The sequence below is a fragment of the Bufo gargarizans genome, chromosome 6, assembly GCF_014858855.1.
Source record: "Bufo gargarizans isolate SCDJY-AF-19 chromosome 6, ASM1485885v1, whole genome shotgun sequence".
Taxonomy (NCBI): domain Eukaryota; kingdom Metazoa; phylum Chordata; class Amphibia; order Anura; family Bufonidae; genus Bufo; species Bufo gargarizans.
In genome coordinates, this window is record NC_058085.1 from 318,566,333 (window position 1) to 318,587,038 (window position 20,706).

General features: G+C 44.9%; 1 protein-coding gene across 1 annotated transcript in view; it reads right to left on the minus strand.

Annotated features, from left to right (window-relative positions):
* Window positions 1-20,706, minus strand: part of BMP7 (bone morphogenetic protein 7) — a 75,354-nt gene that overhangs the window by 10,892 nt on the left and 43,756 nt on the right. Inside the window, exons 2-3 of the mRNA XM_044297360.1 lie at window positions 13,414-13,606; window positions 847-995 (exon numbers count right to left, since the gene is read on the minus strand). Of these exons, the coding sequence (XP_044153295.1) occupies window positions 847-995; window positions 13,414-13,606 (342 nt within the window). The remainder of the gene's footprint in view (window positions 1-846; window positions 996-13,413; window positions 13,607-20,706) is intronic.

Sequence of the window (20,706 nt, forward strand, 5' to 3'; positions counted from 1 at the left end):
ATCACTTGTGCGTTGCGCAGGCCTCATAGAAGTGAATAGGGCTGCGTGAAAATCCCAAGCATCTGCAAGCAAGTGCGGATGTGGTGCGATTTTCACGCACGGTTGCTAGGTGACGATCGGGATGGGGACCAGATCTTTATTATTTTCCCTTATAACATAGTTATAAGGGAAAATAATATCATTCTTAATACAGAATGCTAAGTAAATTAGGGATGGAGGGGTTAAAAAATAAATAAATTTAACTCGCCTCATCCTCTAGTTGACGCAGCCCGACTTGTCATCTTCTTCTTTGAGGACCTGGGAGAAAGGGACCTTTGGTGACGTCACTGTGTTCATCACATTGTCCGTCACATGGTCTGTCACCATGGTGATGGACCATGTGATGAGCGCAGTGACATCACCAAAGGTCCTTTACTCCCAGGTCCTCAAAGAAGAAGAAAGAAGACAAGCCGGCCTGCGCCAACTAGTGGATGTTAGTTTAATTATTTTTATTTTTTTTATTAACCCCTCCATCCCTAATTTACTTAGCATTCTATTATTTTTCCTTATAACCATGTTATAAGGGAAAATATTAAAATCTACAGAATACCTAACCCAAACCCGAACTTCAGTGAAGAAGTTCAGGTTCGGGTCTGGGTACCACATTCCGTTTTTTTCTCACGGGCGTGCAAAATGCATTGCACTCGCGCGGAAAAAACTGACGAACGCAACGCAATCGCATACAAAACTCACCCCACTCGCAGGCAAAATCGCACGATTTTCCCGCGATGCACCCGCATCCTATCCGGCCATTACACTTGACGCCCGTTTGAAAGAGGCCTAATAAGATCGTGCTCTATCACTTACCATTGCTGCTCTCCACAGACAGCTGAAGGCCAAGATTTTGCTGCGGGATGAGGACCCAGTGATTGCTGGTGGCAGTAATATCGAAAACCAGCCAGCCTTCTTCAGCTGCAAAGATGGTCCTGGAGTCGAGCAGGAACAGGTCAGAATCCCTAGGAAGACACTAATGATTAGGATATGGGCAGGGTATAGAGAAGGAAACCTGTACTGCAGTTGCTTGCAGTTTGTTACAATGTATCAGTGCAAGTAAAATGTATCAACCTATAGTCCAGACTGTTTAGATCATAGAGGAGTACTGTAACAGAAACTCAGCTGTGAAAAGCATCAGGCCTATAAAGGTTTTCAGTCACTGGATGTAAACAGCAACATACGGGAATAGATCAGAATCACTGTAAGGCTTCGGTCACATCATCATTCAGCCTTTCCGTTCTCCTGCTCCGTTATTTAAATGGATTTAAATTTTTTATATATTATATTTATATATTTTATATTTATATATTTTATATTACCAATGAAGTCTATGAGAGATTTGCTATATTCCTATGGAGCACTGCCACAGGCAGGGTCTTCATAGGAAGAAAGTTGTGGCAGCCTTGGATTCTTCAGGGAGACTGAGGCTGCTGCAGGGAATGAACGGCTCCCCCGATCACCCCTAGGGGGGAGCCGTTCCAGCCGTAACCACGGCATCTGAGGGGTTAAATGTCTCCAGACATTAGCCCCGGGTGTCTGCTATGTAAAACAGAAGGCACTCGGCAGTTATGGCGCATCTTTAAAGAGAAGACATCCTATGTATGTGTACAGCAGATGTCGTCAAGGGGTTAATCTAATGTGTATACCTATCTTAACTTCCTCTATCTTAACTTCCTCCAAACCTCCCACTGTCATCTCGAATATGCTGCACCACTTCTCTGGAATGCATTACTCTGGGCAAACAGATTGATTCCCAACTAAGGGTACTTTCACACATGCGTTAGAGGATTCCGGCAGGCAGTTCCGTTGCCGAAACTGCCTGCCGGGTCCGGAAATCCATACGCAAATGGATAGCATTTGTTTCCGGATCCAAATGCGGATCCAGCTGACAAATGCATTGAAATACCTGATCCTTCTCTCCTGTGTCATCCAGAAAAATGGATCCAGTATTTTTTTGCATTTTTAAAGGTCTGCGCATGCGCAGACCGGGAAACCGGATCCGTTTTTCCAGAACACTTGGTACAGGATCAATGGAAATTTCTGCAAGTGTTCTGGAATTTTGGCCGGAGAAAATACAGCAGCATGCTGCGGTATTATCTCTGGCCAAATACTGTAAGAGGTACTGAACTGAAGACATCCTGATGCATACTGAACGGATTGCTTTCCATTCAGAACGCATTAGGATAAAACTGAAGCGTTTTTTTCCGGTATTGAGCTCCTGTGATGGAAATCAACACCGGAAAACTTCAACGCTAGTGTGAAAGTACCCTAACACAGTTTTAACAGTGTCCTAAAAACACATGGATTTAGGCAGTGCCATCACATTCCCTGATATCACTGCTTTTTTAAAATCTTACCCCCCTTCCCAAACTATCTTTCCATTATTCTTCAGAACCCCATCTCATCCCGTTTTTTTTTTTTTTTTAATAATATTTCTTTATTAAGTTTTGTGAGTCTCCATACAGTATCATACAATTCAGAAGCAATACAATCACCTCAATGCAGCATTGCGATACAGAAATCAGCTTGAGAGATAACATAAATGAGATAGCACAGTTGGAGACTCATTTTCATTTTTCTCCCCCCCCCCCCACCCCCCTTGAATAACCCATACCCATGAACAAAAGCCCCATCCATCTCTCTCCCCCCTCCCCCCCTCGGATGATACTGAAAGTTGTCCCAAGCAGCTAACAGTAGAGTCGCACTCCCCCTGAAGGGGCCTTACCCTATACACTCATATAATGCTGGGCTGTCTTGTACTCCTCCGACACCACTTGCGTTCTCCTGACGCTTCAAACCCTGAATGACTCCAGGCCTAACAATGAGACATTAATTGGGAATTTTTAATGGTCCCAGGTCCCCCCTTAAATCCTCTTTTAGATACCATGCCGTCAGCCTAAATGGGCGCATTATTTTCGCGTACTCTGTGCGTGGGGTGAACGACAGAAGAAATTGCTTCCACGTTTTATAAAGTTGCTGTCCTAGCTTTTCCTTACCCTTTAGCGCTTCCAGCCACTCCAAATGGAAAAGGTTTCGCATTTGTGACGCCACCATTCCCATAGTAGGGATCTCTGTTGATAGCCATAATCGTAGTAAACTTCTTTTTGCTACCATAATCAGTTTATGGCCCACTAACGGTAATTTAGAGGGAACACCTTCCTTTTCCACTAGCCCTTGCTTGTCAGTCTGGTGAGCAGCATCGCAGTGCAGTATCACCAATGAAGAAGTGGCAACAATGCTCAGTTTGCTAATCTTACTTAACATCTGGCTGATCTCATCCCAGTATTTCCTCAGTTTCGAGCATGACCACAACCCATGATACAGATCTGTTTTGGGGGTATCACATTTAGGGCACGCCTTAAGTCTCCCCGGGCTAGTGATTGAGCTTGGTAAGTCAAATCCGTAGATAGCATGGTGTAAAATTTTCAAGTGTGTCTCCCTCCATGATTCGTTTATTATGGCCTTGCGCATGACTGCAATTCCTGCCCAAACTGTGTCATGTACCTCCCCCACCTCCAGCTGTTGGCCCCATTTTTTGAATATCCCTTTAGGGTCTTTAACTCTCCATCTATCCCTCAGCACATGATGTAGCATGGACAGAGACCTCTTAGACTTGATACTTAGAAATGAGTCAAAGTCATTGGGTTTCCATTCCATTGATAAATCACTAGCCAACCTCCTGCAGTAGTTCCTAACTTGGGAATATTGCATAAACGAGGAGCTCCCCAATCCCAGTTTATCTTTTAATTCTTGCAAGGTCGCCCACCTCCCTTCAGCCTCAAGAAACAGGTCTCCTACTTTCCGTATCCCCTTATGGGCCCAATCTCTGAAGAATACATTATCCCTGCCTGGCTCAAAAGATGGGTTCCCCATCAATGGGAGGTGTTTGGAGACTTGATATGGGAGATGAAAATGGGTTCTAAGATTTTTCCAGACTATCGTCGTGTCTCTAACTACCAAAGAGGTTTTAATGCTCACAGGTAAGGTGGATCTTTTAGCATGAAGTAAAGCCACCAGGTCCCAGGGGCGCACAAACTCACGTTCTAAGGCTACATTTGAGTAGTGGGAAGTTCCGTTGACCCAGTCCAGAATGTGCCTACTTATGCACGTCAAGTTATACCCTCTAATGTCTGGAAAGTTCAGACCTCCCTCCTCCTTTCTCAGTTTCAGTTTGTCAAGTGATATTCTGGGTCTCTTGCTCTGCCATATGAACCTAATAAACCTGCTTTCCAGCAGTTGAACATCCGCATGGCGGAGGAGAAGTGGGATGGTCTGGAATGGGTAGAGAAGTTTGGACATACTCATCATTTTGATAAGGTGACATCTACCTACCAGATTCAACGGTAACCCTTGCCATCTATCCAATTCCTTCACAATCTTGGCAATGAGAGGTGGAAAGTTCAGGATATACAATGAATGCGGGTCCTTACCAATTTTAATACCCAAATATTTGATGCTCCCTTGCGCTTTCGCTATGTTCAAGTGTTTAGGTAACTGATACTTCCCTATATCCTCCTGGGAGAGGGCCAACATCTCACATTTGGACGCATTTAGTCTATACCCTGAGTAGGATCCAAAGACACCCAATGCATGAAAAATCTGCTCCACATGTTTTTTAGGATCAGATATAAACAGCATTACGTCATCTGCGAATAACGCTATCTTTAATTGCTTAGCCCCTATCCCTATCCCCTCATACAGATCAGATTGGCATAAAAACCTAGCTAAAGGCTCTATGGAAAGGTTAAACAAAAGGGGCGATAGAGGGCACCCCTGGCGTGTCCCCTTTTGAAGTTGGAAAGGTTTGGATAGAAAGCCCGGGGTGTATATCCAAGCCCTAGGACACTTATACAGTTCCGAAAGAAAAGTCCTAAAAGTCCCCATGAATCCCATCCTATCAAGTACTGCCTCCAGCCATGCCCATCTCACATTGTCAAAAGCTTTCTCAGCATCCAAGGTGAGCATGGCTGGAGCCTCCCCAGGTCGTGGTTGGTGGCGGACCCTATCCAGTACCGTCAATACTGTACGGATATTGGTGACAGCTGATCGACCTTGCACGAACCCCACCTGTTCTTTGCCAATTAGCGATGGTAAGATGCTAGCCAAGCGATCTGCAATGATTTTTGACAGTATTTTAGTGTCCACATTTATAAGTGAGATTGGTCTATACGACCCTGGCAGTGATGGGTCCTTTCCTGGTTTAGGCAGTAACTTGATATAAGAGACATTCTCCTTGTCTGGGGATGCTCTGCCCAACAATACGTCGTTGTACCACTTCAATAAGATTGGGGATACCTGCCCTAACAATGCCTTGTAATATTCCCCTGAATATCCATCCGGGCCAGGTGCTTTATTGTTCCCTAGTTTCTTGATGACAGACTGAAGTTCCTCAAGGCTAACCTTTCCATTTAGATGCTGCAATTGTTCCACAGTAAGACCTGGTAGTTTGACCTTCTCCAAGAGGGAATCTGTAAGGTCAGGCTTAGTGGCATCCCTGTATAATGCCTCATAGTATTCCCCTAGTAGTAAATTTATTTTGGAGGGGTCGGTAATGACTCCCCCTTCTTTTCCTTTAAGTCCAGAAATGAACTGGGGGTCCCTCCTCCCTTTTGCAAGATTCGCCATAAGGCGTCCAGATTTATTGCCGAATTTATGTAACGTCGCAGTAAGATTCGTATTGTTTAGCAATTCCCTATCCTTCTCATTGGCCTCAAAAGCCCCCCTGGCCTCTGACCACTTCTGCTTATTCTCAGCAGTGGGGTTTCTCCTATATTCCTGGCAAGAGCTTCTGACTAACATACTTGTTTGCTCCAATCTTAATTGGGTCTGCTTTCGCCTACCAAAGATATAGCCCATGATCTTACCTCGTATAACCACTTTAGAGGCGTTCCACAACAACTCCGGTGAGTCAATATGCTCCTGATTGTCACCCATGTACTCCTCCCACCAGGCTATCAGTTTATCGGTGAAATCATCACTAGCCGTCAAATTCGCCGGGAATCTCCATAAATAATCGGAACCCTTAGGGTATGTATCCCGTACCTGTATCCAAATCGGGGAGTGGTCCGATATCACCAAGTCGCCAATGTCAGCTCTTTCCACTTTTCCCATCAAATGGGAGCTGGTGAATATATAATCTATTCGCGACCAAGAATCCTGTGGATGAGAATAGAAGGTATAGGACCTTTCATCAGGGTGAAATTGGCGCCAAGGATCCACCAGGGCCACCCCCTCCATCAGCCTACCTAGTGCTCTATCATGTTTGTTTGAACCTGCTTTTGGGGGATTACCTCTCTGTCTATCCTCCACTTCTTTCGCCACGGAATTGAAATCTCCTCCCACTATTTTATTCATGCATGGGTCAGACAAAAGTTTAGTTTCTAGATTTTTGAAAAAACTCTCATTATTTTTGTTGGGGCCATACACATTGTAGATACTATATTGGATATTTTGAATCTGAATCTGGACTTGGATTAACCTTCCCTCTGCGTCCGACGTTGAACCCAAGACCTGGCAGTTTAAATTTCTGTTAAGTAGGATCAGGACCCCAGCCTTCTTAGCTACTGAAGCCGACCCGTATACCTTGCCTACCCATAATTTATTCATCCTTGCGAAATCTTCCGTTGCTAGGTGCGTCTCCTGAAGAAGCACTATATCAGGATTAGCCCGCTTTAAATGACGCAGCACCATCCACCTCTTGTGAGGCGACCTTAGGCCCTTCACATTCCATGATAAAACCTTCATGTTCTTTTTTTTTCCTTTTTTTTTTCTTCCCCCCCTTTCCCCCCCCCTCCCCTTTTTCTTTCTTTCTTTATCGTTTATTCCTTTTGTGAAAGCTTTTGTACCCGTTTCCCTCCCCTGAGTGGAGTGCGCTACTTTGATGGATAGGACAACAAATCCCCAACTGTTTTCGAGAGATCCCCCTTCCCCCCACAAAAGATACCCTTAAAACGATTACCCTTGTAACACGGACAATAATCCCCAACTCCTTAACACTTTTTTCCTCCGTTAGTAGAACTTCCTTTTTTCTGAGTTACCAGGACCCTCCCACCTCTCCCCTTCTGTACTCTGCCTTACTATTGCGTCATAGTACGGCTCCACCAGGGTGGAACTAGCGGCATATTAAACATTCCCAGTTGACCAACACCAGAACCGTTTAAACATAATTGCACCAGCAAGAGTAACTCCATCCTTATCCGACCCATTCAACATATTAACCTCGCTGGAGCATGAGAGAACATTTCAAAGCATTAAACCATGCAAACAATAAATGAGTCCTTATCTGGTGCGGGACATACGGCCCCTTCCATAAGGCTGATCTCTGCCTCTACGATCTCGCTCCCTTTGGGGAAGATGGTCTCTATCCGGGCTGCTTGCTCTTTCCCACCTCGTGGCATTAGCATTGTCCCGATCCGCTGAGGCCCGCGTTTCGTCCGATGATAATATTTCCTGTAGCGACTCGGACGCTGCTAAGGAGTCACTGAAAGTAGTTGTTGATCCATCCGGCATGGTTACTCTCAATATAGCCGGGTATTGCAGCTGGAACTTAATCTGTCGGCGGAATAAAGCAGAACATATGCCACTAAACTCCCTCCTTTGTTTTGCTACTTGTGCGGAATAATCCGCAAATAATAATATGGTGTGCCCTCTAAGTTTCAAAGGGCCTCGTCTGGTTCTGTAGGCTCTGAGAATTGCCTCCTTGTCACAGTAATCCAGATACCGCATAATGACAGGGCGAGGTCTCTGCGGTTGGCTGTTTCCTTCACGGCTAGGCGAACCATTGAGGTCCGGTGGTGGCCCGATCCGGTGCGCCCGCTCCACCTTGTGCTTTCCATCTAGCCCCAGTGTCCGCGGTAAGTCTATTTCGCAGATCTCCTTAAGGGCCTGCACTTTGACCCCCTCGGGTAAGCCTAGGAGCCTCAAATTATTTCGCCTGGACCGGTTTTCTAAGTCCTCAAGGCGATCCCTCAGGATAATATTATGCTTCTGCAGCTCCTGGATGGCCATGTTTGACCTCGAGTAATCATCTTCTAAAGATGTGCATCTCTGCTCTAAATCCACCAGACACGTGTCATGGTGCGCCACAGACTCATGCAGCTGCTGCAAAGTCATCGCCAGTGTTTTGGATAAAGTCTCCTTAATATCCGGGGCCAAATGCCTGGCTACTTCTATGGCCAGCGATTTATAGTTTATTTTGGCCATGTCCAGCGATTCATCTGGCTGTGAGTTTGTCAGGGCCTCTATCACACTCTCCACAGCGCTGGAAGGGGACCCGGGCTCCGAGCCCTCCATCTTGTCCGGCATGCTGTCTTTGATAAGTGCCGCGCCGCTCCGTACCTGTTTTCTGCCGCTCCGGAGCAGATATCTGTCCATGGACCTCGTGCCAGGACGTTCTAGGGGAGTCAGGATCACTGCCCGGCCCCTTACTGTGCCGATTTGTAGCGTCCGGAGCTTGCTGTAGGCGAGGGATGGTCGGAGCAAGCTTACTCCGCGTCCTCCATCTCAGCGCCGGAACCGGAAGTCCATCCCGTTTTATGCACGGTACAGAACAAGCACTTTTACCTTCTGTGTCTCCCCGATCTCCTCATAGATTGTAAGCTCTTGTGAGCAGGGCCCTCACTTGTTTGTCACTTTGTTAGTCTGTAATACTCTCTGTATGTAATTACTCTCTAATTTGTTAAAAGCCGAGTAATAAATTAGAGCTATATACCGTATTTTTCGCTCTATAAGTCACACTTTTCTCCCCAAAAAAGTGGTGGAAAATGTCAGTGCATCTTATAAAGCGAATACTAATGAACGGCTAATGGAAGAGCTTATTAGTACACGACAGGATCTGGGAGCTGTACTCACCGCTCCCTGGTCTTCTGCCGGCTGCCCACTGTGCTGTGTCCTCACAGAGTACAGCGTCAGGCTGTAGTGTGCACTATGACCTGACACTAGACGATATAAGGCCATAGTGCAGAGCGTGCTAGCAGAAGACTAGGGAGCAATAAATACAGGAAGAGCGGACTGGATCTCGAGAGTGCTGGCACCGTCTGAGGCAGGAGAGGTAAGTTTTATTTTACACCTGATCTGAGGACTAATGAGGAATGGGAATCTGAATTGGGGTCTGATCTCATGCCTGTTAAGAAATGGGGGTTGGATATGGGGGTCTGATTTTAGGTCTGATTAAGATTGGGTAGTTTTTTCCTGTTTTCCTGCTCTAAATTCTTCTATTCGTCTCATAGAGCAAAAAATGTGGTAAATAAAGGTTGCTACAGTTAATAATAATAGTAAAAATGATGGTTTCCTTTGACAGAAAGCAGAGATCTTGAAAACAGGGAGGAACAGAAAGACAAGGTAGACTAGACATGCCATCACTTATTTTAATAGCAAATCCCCTTTGACGTGCAATTTGACAGTCTTTTTAATCAGTGCACGTGTAAAGATAAGTGGAAATGTTTTTTTTAAGCCCTTTTCTACACGCTTCCACCATGTGATTGTACCTTTCACCCTGCAGCTCTCCCTCCTCTTTGTGACCCCCTTTGCTGTGTGATATAAAGTTTTACATGCTTGTTTATTGAAATCAATTTTAGGCTGGAAAAAAAACTTTTCCTGGAGAGTTTCTGACCTCTTAAAATATTGTCAGGGGGGCAAAAAAAAAATCCCTGGATAAAATTCTTTGGTGTAATGACCTGCACGCTGGCCTGGAGAGAGTCATAAATGCTGCTCATAAAAGATGGATCCAGGGCTGTGGCTGCGAGGCAGAGGGGAACTGTGAAGATATTTATTGAAATTCTTTATGCACACGTGCCCTCTGTGGGAGCCGTAAAACATGGCCGCCGGAGATGGCGTGCAATGCTAAGCATCCTGGAACTCACAATGTAACTAACAAGGCTTTGAGGTAGTGCCACGAGTAGGTTTTCAGAAAATAAAAGATTACTTTTGGTGCATCTGAGGATGAGTCGGCCATTATAGTGTATCTCTCACAAACCAAAATAAAGATGTCGATAAATGTGTTGGGACACGATACAATAGGCTGAATATGTCTAGTAGGCAGTGTAAGGAAATCCAGAAGGGACCCAGATGACACTGCTACCTCTGCAGCCCTCTGCCATTTGATAGCTCAAAGATAGTAGTGGTTAGGGGGTACATTTGCCAGCCATTACATTACTTATCCTGTACAGATCCTGAGTTACATCCTGTATTATACTCCAGAGCTACACTCACTATTCTGCTGATGGAGTACAATACAGGATGTAACTCAGGATAAGTAATGTAATGTATGTACACAGTGACTCCACCAGCAGAATAGTGAGTGCAGCTCTGGATTAGAATACAGGATGTAACGCAGGATCAGTACAGGATAAGCAATGTAATGTGTGTACACAGTGGCTCCACCAACAGAATAGTGAGTTTAGCTCTGGAGTACAATATAGGGTGTAACTCAGGATCAGTACAGGATAAGTAATGTAATGTCTGTACACAGTGACTCCACAAGGAGAATAGTACATCTCTGGAGTATAATACAGGAGGTAACTCATGGTTAGTACAGGATAAGTAATGTAATGTATGTACACAGGGAATCCAATAGCAGTATAGTGAGTGCAGCTCTGGAGTGCACCTTTCATTAGAATACAGGATGTAACGCAGGATCAGTACAGGATAAGTAATGTAATGTGTGTGTACAGTGGCTCCACCAACAGAATAGTGAGTACAGCTCTGGATGTAACTCAGGATCTGTAAGGCTGAGTTCACACGAGCGTGACAGATTTGGTCCGGATGCGTTCAGGGTGCGTTCAGTTAAACTCGCACCATTTTGCAAGCAAGTTCAGTCAGTTTTGGCTGCAATTGCGTTTAGTTGTTCAGTTTTCTCAGCGCGGGTGCGTTTTGATGCTTTTTTCACGCGCGTGAAAAAACTGAAGGTTTACAAACAACATCTCCTAGCAACCATCAGTGAAAAACGCATTGCATCCGCACTTGCTTGCAGATGCAATGCGTTATTAACGCAGCCCCATTCACTTCTATGGGGCCAGGGCTGCGTGAAAAACGCAGAATATAGAACATGCTGCGATTTTAAAGCATTGCAGAAGTGATGCATGAAAAAAAATGCTCATGTGCACAGCCCCATTGAAATGAATGGGTCAGGATTCAGTGCAGGTGCAATGCGTTCACCTACCGCATTGCACCCGCGCGGAAATCTCGCCCGTGTGAACACAGCCTAAAGGATAAGTAAAGTAATGTATGTACACACTGAATCCATCATCAGAACAGTGAGTGCAGCTCTGAAGTATCATACAGGATGTAACTCAGCATAAATACAAGATAAGTAAGGAAATGGATTTATAAAGTCATTGGTGACAGGGGTGACTGGTATATTAGTGCTGTTGTGAGCGGCAACCAGTCAGTATCTTCCTAATTGCCATGGGTAACACTGCTGTCACCTGTATTTGTATTTACACCCTACCCCTTATATCTGTGTTGACCGAGGTCTTGGATTTATTCTTTAGCAGAACTGATTGCCCTCACCTAAACCTTACATGAAAGCACAGCGTGCTTTTTCCATTAGGTCAACCCCATTGATGTGTCTTTGCTGAAAACCTGAATTGAAAATAAATTAAAGTTTTCTTCAGCCGGGATACAGATGACAACGTAACCACCATTACTTTCATTGCAGCCTAGGGAGACGACAGCCGATGTACACTCCTACAATAGTCAGAGCTGTCTGCTCTTTAGGCCGCACTACAAAATATATGCATGACTTCATGGTCTGGTGATGTCACTGGACTGTACGCACCACAGCAAAGGACAAGATGGTAGCCATATTGTTTTTACTGCACAGACAACCCTTAAATAGGAAGCACCGTAAAGCAGGTTCTCATTAACAACCATCACTAGGGAGTATTGATGGGCAGGGGTTACTTGTTGGAGATCCCCTCCAGCGGCCAGGGCAGGGAGCCTCTGCAAAGAGCAGGATTTTAACGCATCATCAGAAAATGACCTATTGTTTGAATCATATTTTTAAAGGATTTTTGATTATGTTATTTTTAATTTTCCATGTCAACTTCTATATTTAAACAAAAGCATTAAATCCTGCAGTTTTCACACTGGCCACTAAGCCTAATAATTGGCGCACTTCTTAGTCGGTACATATCACTTTACTGCAGTTATCTGCTTATCTGTCATTATAATCCTGCGTGTATTGATATCACCGCTGTATATGGATAAGACAAGATCCACCATTCACAATAGGCGATTGTCAAAGCTTATCTATTCTTCCCTTGTACAATGACCCCTGCACAGGATCACAGAGCATGCCTAGAAAACTCTCCTATAGACATCAATAGGGTCAGCTCCAGATTATTGTGTCTATAGAACATAGACATAAAATAATTTTACTAATGCTTTCCAAATGCTGTTAAGAACACCTCAAGCAACATGGCCTCCCCCATAATCATGTTTAGGATGTAGAATTAAAAATCAGCAATCAGAAAATTAGAACAGATTAGAAAAAAAGATATGTGTTGCTATCGGGCAGATAACATTTTTGGTGACACATTTCCTTTAAAAGATACCCTGCAAAAAGTAAGTTCCCTGCCAATTAAAGCACATTTAGCAGTAGTACCCCTGCCTGTACCCAGAATATCATTGTTGTGGGACCCCCTAGAACAGTGATGGTGAACCTTTTAGAGATCGAGTGCCCAAACTGCATCCTAAAGCTCACTTATTTATCGCCAAGTGCCAACATGGCAATTTAACCTGAATAGCAATATAGTATATCTTCGATGTACTTTATCATTTAGCTATAATAGCCTGTCTACATTCAATGTGCTGCCTGTTCTGTTCATAGCGCGCCCTGCGCTGATGAATGGCAGGAAAAGTCATAGACTTTTTCCAGGGTGTGGGTGCCCACAGAGAGAGCTCTGAGGGCCACCTCTGGCAGCCGTGCCATAGGTTCGCCACCACTGCCCTAGAACAAAGGGAGTTTGTCCAAACGGGACTTTGAGGATCAGTACGGCATCTAATCAAAGCTGGGCAAATTCAATCACTAAGGACACCCTTACATTTTAAAGGGCACTTCCACCCCACTTATGGAGAGACATGTCGGAAGATAACATTGGGGGCAGAGGGTGTACGGCTAGAGACCCCACAAATAGAACAAAAGGGAGAAGATATTGAATAATGTGGCTGAATCCCAACAGGGCCTATTCCATCACCAAAAAATAATTGGAGCTCCTAATTTGTGGGATGGGGAACAAGATCACTACTGTGCATCATGACCCATTTTTAAAAGGAAAGGAGTGGAGGTCTCAATTAGCAGACTCGACCCCCCACATATTATCTTCTCACATGTCTCTATGACGTCTGTTGTGATGTGGTTTCTCTCAGGAATTCACTTACTTTCCTTGATGTTCCTGCAGAACTTGGTAGATGCTGATCTGGAAGGTCTCATTGTCAAACCGCTCTCGAATGTAATCCTTATATATCCTGAATTCAGCTGCTGTCACTGCTTCCCCTTCGGGGATTTTGGCGAGATCGAACCGGAACTCCCGGTGGTGACGTCTCCGATGAAAGAACTCTTTATCGTGCTCCACTGAAAGATATGACGTAAGGTAGAGAGTGTAAATGGTCACAGACATAAAGTGCAGCTCCGCTTCTTTTTGAACATCAAAATACTTAGTAGGAGATTTACCGAAACTGGTGTAAAGTAGAACTGGCTTAGTGTTTCAATAAGTCTCCCCCTTTAAAGGGTATTCCCATCTTGGACATTGGGGGCATATCGCTAGGATATGCCCCCAATGTCTGAACAGAGCCCGCAAAGTGCAAGAGGGCACACCGCTCATGCATGGCTGCCCTCCATTCATTCCTATAAGAGCATCGAAAATGACTGAGCGCTGGTTTGGCTATTTCGATAAGCCCCATAGGAGCGAATGGAGCAGTGCCCACCTTTGCGCGGTGCGCTTCTCATTCATTTCAATAGGACATCAGAAAATAGGCGAGCGCACAGCTCAGCAATTTTCAGCGCTCCCGTAGGAATAAATGACCCCAGTGTCCCAGATGGGAATAACCCTTTAATCTTTTATATGGATTACAATTAACATCAAGTTTTATATTATGTATACAGTCACATCCGGAGCTGCATTCAAAAATGAGGTGGGTTTGTTACCTCCCAGGCTGCAGGACCTCAGTCACTTTGCGTCCCCCTTATTATTCATGGTCATAGTGAATTATGTGCTCTATTGTGTACCCCCTTTAGTTTAATGTAAAAAAAAAAAGACTACAATACACAAAAGTTCAGTTCACTATTAGAGTACTTATGCTGTGGATATCCACCATGCATCAGATGAAATCTGCAGGAAAATCTGTGATGAATCCAGAAACACATCCAAGGTCATGTTCACAGGGGAAATATGCAGTGTATATTTCAATGTGTAAAATACCGTATCTGTTTTCCATGCCTTAATACATTTGAAAACATTATTTTCGATTGGAAATATGCACCCCAGTTAACATGTGTCTGTATTTTTTTTTTTTTACAAAAAAAAGATTATGCCCTATAAACAAAGCCCGTGTATTGACCTTACCCTGTACAAGAGGGCTGGGTACTCTACTTAAAGGGGTTCTCCAGGAAATAAAAAAATGAAAATACTTAAATATTATTTTATAATAAATATATTCACAAACACCTTTCATTACTTAGAATGGCTTGTTTTGTCTGGGGAGCAATTAGGAGAAATAAAATAGCTGCCGTCCTATCAGTACACACAAAACCTGTCCTAATCACACGGGAGGACAAGTTACTTCATCACAATAAGCCATAGTGCTGCCTCAGCCTCCTCTCTGCTTGTCAGGAATCATGATCCTGAATACAGGTGAATCTCTGTGGAAATGGAGATGATGAGGAGACATAAGAGGAGGGTGTGTTGTGGCTAATAGGCAGCAGCACTCGCTTAGTCTCCATTACCACAACCTGTCCTGTCCGTCCTCTCTGTACTTCATGTCTCCTTATGAACTAGGTTCCTCAGAGATTCAGCTAAAGTTCTTATTAGGCTACTTTCACACTAGCGTTCGTCGGTCCGCTCGTGAGCTCCGTTTGAAGGGGCTCACGAGCGGACCCGAACGCAGCCGTCCAGCCCTGATGCAGTCTGAATGGAGCGGATCCGCTCAGACTGCATCAGTCTGGCGGCGTTCAGCCTCCGCTCCGCTCGCCTCCGCACGGACAGGCGGACAGCTGAACGCTGCTTGCAGCGTTCGGGTGTCCGCCTGGCCGTGCGGATCCGTCCAGACTTACAATGTAAGTCAATGGGGACGGATCCGTTTGAAGATGCCACAATGTGGCTCAATCTTCAAGCGGATCCGTCCCCCATTGACTTTACATTGAAAGTCTGGACGGATCCGTCCGAGGCTATTTTCACACTTAGCTTTTTTTTTGCCATTTTAATGCAGACGGATCCGTTCTGAACGGAGCCTCCGTCTGCATTATTATGAGCGGATCCGTTCAGAACGGATCCGCCCGAACGCTAGTGTGAAAGTAGCCTTATCTGTATTCAGGATCATAATCCCTGACAAGCAGAGAGGAGCATGAGGCAGCTGTTTACCTCAGTGTTGTAAAGTAACTTGTCCTCATGTGTGATCAGGACAGGTTTTGTGTGAACTAATGGGACAGCGGCCATTTTGTTTTCCATGATGATTGCTCCCCAGACAAAACGAGTTATTATAAATAATGAAAGGTATTTGAGAATATATTTAAAATAAAGTAATATTTAAGTAATTTCATTTTCCAAATTCCTGGAGAACCCTTTTAAAGAGGTCCTGTCACTTCTCCTGACATGTCCGATTTAGTAAATACTTGCATACCCCATGTATTAATTCTAGAGCATCTCTTCTTATTTTTTTCTTTTGGTGGTGGGGCGGGGGGGTGTCCCTGCAAAGTCTGCAGCACTGACTGGATAATGTCAGACTGCGCAGGGACACATCTTCAACTGGCAACACCCAGATGGACCTTTATTCATAAGCCTCTAGTAGGATTAATAGGAAAAGGACACAACATAGACTGTGGAATGCAATTATTTAGTAAAACAGCCATGTCAACCTTCCCCACAAGGTGTCTAGGGTGAATACCAGGGGTCCCTTGAACTTCACACCCCAGTATTGTCAGTGCCAAGTCATCTGTGATCTCTTGAGTCCAGAATTGGGGAACATTGTGAGGCTGGTTAATAGGGCTGGCGGGCATTCCAGTAATATCCAGCAATGCCAGATCCGAAGAACAGTCTGCCGGAATAGCCTGCTAGAAAGCTGTGCCACAAATGTGAAAATAGCTTAATACTCAACTACGCTGGTAAAGAAACACTTCTTTATGACATATTATAAGAACCTATACTTCATGCTCTGGACTACAGAACACAACAAACATAGCTACCATCTTGTCCTCACCGTGCAGACAACTCTTAAAGGTATTGCCTGAGATAACTATAAACCTCAGACTAGTGCAGTGTCCCACTGCTACCGCAGTGCCACACTGCAAAAAGGTTTTTATGTGCATTTTCTAGATGTAGGCCGTTAAAGGTCAAAGGTGGTTTATTTTGCATCTATGCATTTTCTGTGTACCAAGCCGTTACAGTTAACAGGCCTTAGCAACCAGTCTCTACGTTGGGCTATTGTCCCCCACCCCATAGGCAGTGGTTAGAACATTCAGTGTAGGGACAGTGAAAGTCTATACAAAAGTAGTGTGCTGAGACAGCAGAACATAGCCCTAGAGAAAGCGAGCCAGCTAGAAGGAGAGAAAGGTTCAGAATATATTTTTGAAAATCATTCTAGTGCTAAGAGGAGGTGTGCGTAGAAGCTCTGTGGAGATAAACTGCTTATAAAGAAGCTCATAGGCTCCACAGCCAACCTGCTCAAAAGATTCAAGTCTTCTGGTGACTGGATAGACTACGCTTTGTTCACATCTCTGTCTGGAGATTCGGCAGGCTGTTTTGGCACAGAGCATCCTGCCAGATCCTCTACTTCACTACCGAATCCCCACTGACTCTAATGAGGTCCGGCGTAATCCGGCCAATTTCCTAAACGAATGCCGGGTTTCGGCCAGACAATATGTGTTGCATGCAGGCAGCTGCATCTCTGAAATGAAGATGTGAAATGCAGCCGTAAGGAGTTAGAATCCGGATATGCTCACTATACTACTGTGGACACCTGTAGTAACATTAATTTTGAGTATGACAACTTGTAAAAAAAAAAAAAAGGTGCAGATCTTAGGCACCTTTCACACGGGTGAGAATTCTGCACGGGTGCAATGCGTGAGGTGAACGCATTGCACCCGCACTGAATCCGGACCCATTTACTTCAATGGGGCTGTGCAGATGAGCGGTGTTATTCACGCATCACTTGTGCGTTGCGTGAAAATTGCAGCATGTTCTATATTCTGCGTTTTTCACGCCACGCAGGCCCCATAGAAATGAATGTGGCTGAGTGAAAATCGCAAGAATCCGCAAGCAAGTGCGGATGCGGTGAGATTTTCACGCATGGTTGCCAGGATATGATAGGGATGAGCAACCCTGGACCCCATTAAAGTAAATTCACTGTATTATTTTCCCTTATAACATGGTTATAAAGGAAAATAATTTAATACAGAATGCTTACTAAAATGTCGATTGAGGGGTTAAAAAAAAAATTAACTCACCCATCCACTGCGCACTTGGCATCGTCTTCTTCTTTCAGGACCTGCAAAAGGACCTTTGATGACGTAATTGCGCTCACCACGTGGTGACGTCAGCGCAGGTCCGGCTAAATGAAGATAGAAGGATCTTAGATCATCAAAGGTCCTTTTGCAGGTCCTGAAAGAAGACAATGCTGGCTGCACAATCAAGGGGATGAGGTGTGTTAATTTTTTTTTATTTTTTAACCCCTCAATCGACATTTTACTAAGCATTCTGTATTAAGACTGCTACTATTTTCCCTTATAACCATGTTATAAGGGAAAATAATAAAATCTACAGAACAGCTAACCCAAACCCCAACTTCAGTGAAGAAGTCCGGGTTCGGGTCTGGGTACCACATTCAGTTTTTTTTTCACGCGCATACAAAACGCATTGCACCCGCGTGATAAAAACTGAACAACGCAAAGCAATCGGAGTCAAAACTGACTTAAATTGTGCGTGCACTCGCGTGGGTTTCCCGCAATGCACACGAGATGCATCCGGAGAAAATCCGGGACGCCCGTGTGAAAGAGGTCTTAGTCTCATGTTGTGGTCCGCACCATGGTTGCATAGTGAGAAGTGTTGCACCCCTATTTCTAGATGCTTGTGCCTAAGTCAGCTAGAGAAGTGCAGTGTGAGAAAAATTGCTTTGAAGAAGCATCTTGGCCTCTTAACTACCTCTGCAGCCGTGTGACCTGTGAGATCTGTGGAAATTGAATACTATGTAAGAACCGCCAGTCCATGCATGCTGAGAACTGAAACTGATGTGCTTGGATTTGGAATGCAAGTAAAGAACAGTTTTACTGTTGGAGCTGCCTCCTCCACTGCTGCAGGGGACCCTGTCTTGTACCTCACAATTCGTCATCATCAAAGCCGCATCCTGAACCATCATCAAGCAGGAGAAATCCTAAAACCGGGGTGTGCACCAAAGGGAAGAAAGAGGCACCCTTCCTATCACTACATAGTCCAGTGGAACACCCTAACTGTGACAGCAATCACCATTTTTAATACTATGACTCCCATCATCTCCTGCTCGGTAGCTGCTCAAGTCCTAAAATTGCAAAAAAAAAAGTTACACTCACCCCTTTCTCCAGCACCATTCTCTGGTTCAAATCTGCATAGAGCACGTCCTGCTGTCTTATATTGAGGGACATGTAGTGTTGATACTAAGCACTGTGAGATCGTTAACTACGCCGCCCCTTTAAGTATTGCTACTGTGAGGAAATAACAGACACAGGCAAATGACTATCCGCCCAAAATTTTATGGTGTTATTGAATTTTCAATCTGTATTTTGTGTTATTGGAAAGAAATAAGCAGCCTACAGTTTACGGAGGCTGGCATCCATGCTCCGCGTTGCTAATGACCTGCTCCACCTTGTGAATGATGGAAGCTGCAGATCCTATGTGATGGTTTTGGCAGAATCCTTCCTGTAATATTTGCTCCACCGCTTTTTACGATATTTTAATGTTCTGCTGGTGACCTTGGCTGTAATCTCCACAGCACATCAAAGTCTCACACACCCAGAATAAACAGCGCCTCTGCCCGGGCCTGTGGCCGTGCCAGTCTCCTGAAATTTACACGTTTATCAATCGCTGGACAGAAGTCTGCAGACGGAGAAGCCAAACTCTGGAGATCCAAAGTTTATTTATGGAGGGAGTTAGGTGATCCGAAACCAGCACCCCCTCCATGTGTGGGCAATGCTGGGGCAAACAGTGTACCGCAGGAAGCAGACCCTTAAAGTCAAGTTTATCGACAGGTCAGATTTCAGGAACGTGACGGAACAAAAGAACTTTCTGAAAGAAGAAACACTTTACTCTGGGACCTACCATATCCAGAAGCTTTTAAGTATGTATTTATTGTGTTCCACATAGTACAAAATTATGCTGTTTGGAAACCATCAGGAAGCAGGCTTGGGGCTGCTGACAGATCCTATCATTAACCTTTTTTACCTTGATTATGGATTGTGTATGCAGCCATGATAGCTATAGTATGGATAACATGAATACCTAAGACACTCATGTGTTAGGCCTCATGAACATGGCCTGTATGGCGGCCCACAAACAGTGGGTCCGCGATATGCGGGCATCGGCCCTGTGCTCAGGGGAGGTAGAGGGGACGGGGCACGCTTGACTTCAGGCGAGAAGGCCGCTGCCACATAGCGTGGCCCGTTGAATAAAAGTTTTTTTTTCGACTTTTGCCGCATTGCACAGAAAAGACACAGACACCTTTATAATCATTCTACAGGCTGCAATAAGGTACTGCTGGCGGTTTAATATGCATTTTCTAGGTGACAGGTTCCCTTTAAGTCGCACAGGCGTTGATGAATTAGGCTAGACAGATTTATATTAGGGCTCATGCACACGACTGTCGGCCCCGAATCGAACAGTCCGATCCTTGTCGGTAATGCGGACAATAATTGGACATGTTCTATTTTTTATTGTATAATGGCCATGCGGATATACGGACATATGGACACGGAATGCACACATGGAGCAAAGTCGCATGTCTCCCGGAAAGTGAGACTTGTAATGCAAAAAAAGTCGCACTTCAACACTGAAAACAGATGAAGAAAAGTACGCCAGCCCTGGGATGGAGTAGAAAAAAATAAATAGGTTGGAAAAAGTCAAGAAAACTTCTGAATAGCTTGCACACAAACGTGCGCGCCCCGTTGCCGTATTCCGCAATACAGGTGCCGTTCCGAGGGCATTCTGCATCACGGACCCATTCACCTGAATGGGTCCGCAAATCCGGTGATGCGGAATGGAAGCATGGAACGAAACCCTACGGAGTGCTTCCGTGGGGTTTCGTCCTGTACTTCCGTTCCGCAAAAAGATCGAACATGTCCTATCTTTTTGCGGAACGGCCGGATCGCGGACCCGTCAAAGTAAATGCCCCACTGACGGTGTTCGTGCATTGCGGCCCGCAGCATGACCACGGGACGCACACGTTCGTTTGCAAGAGGCCTTAGTCTAAAAAGTCAAAATAGTTGAACAAGCC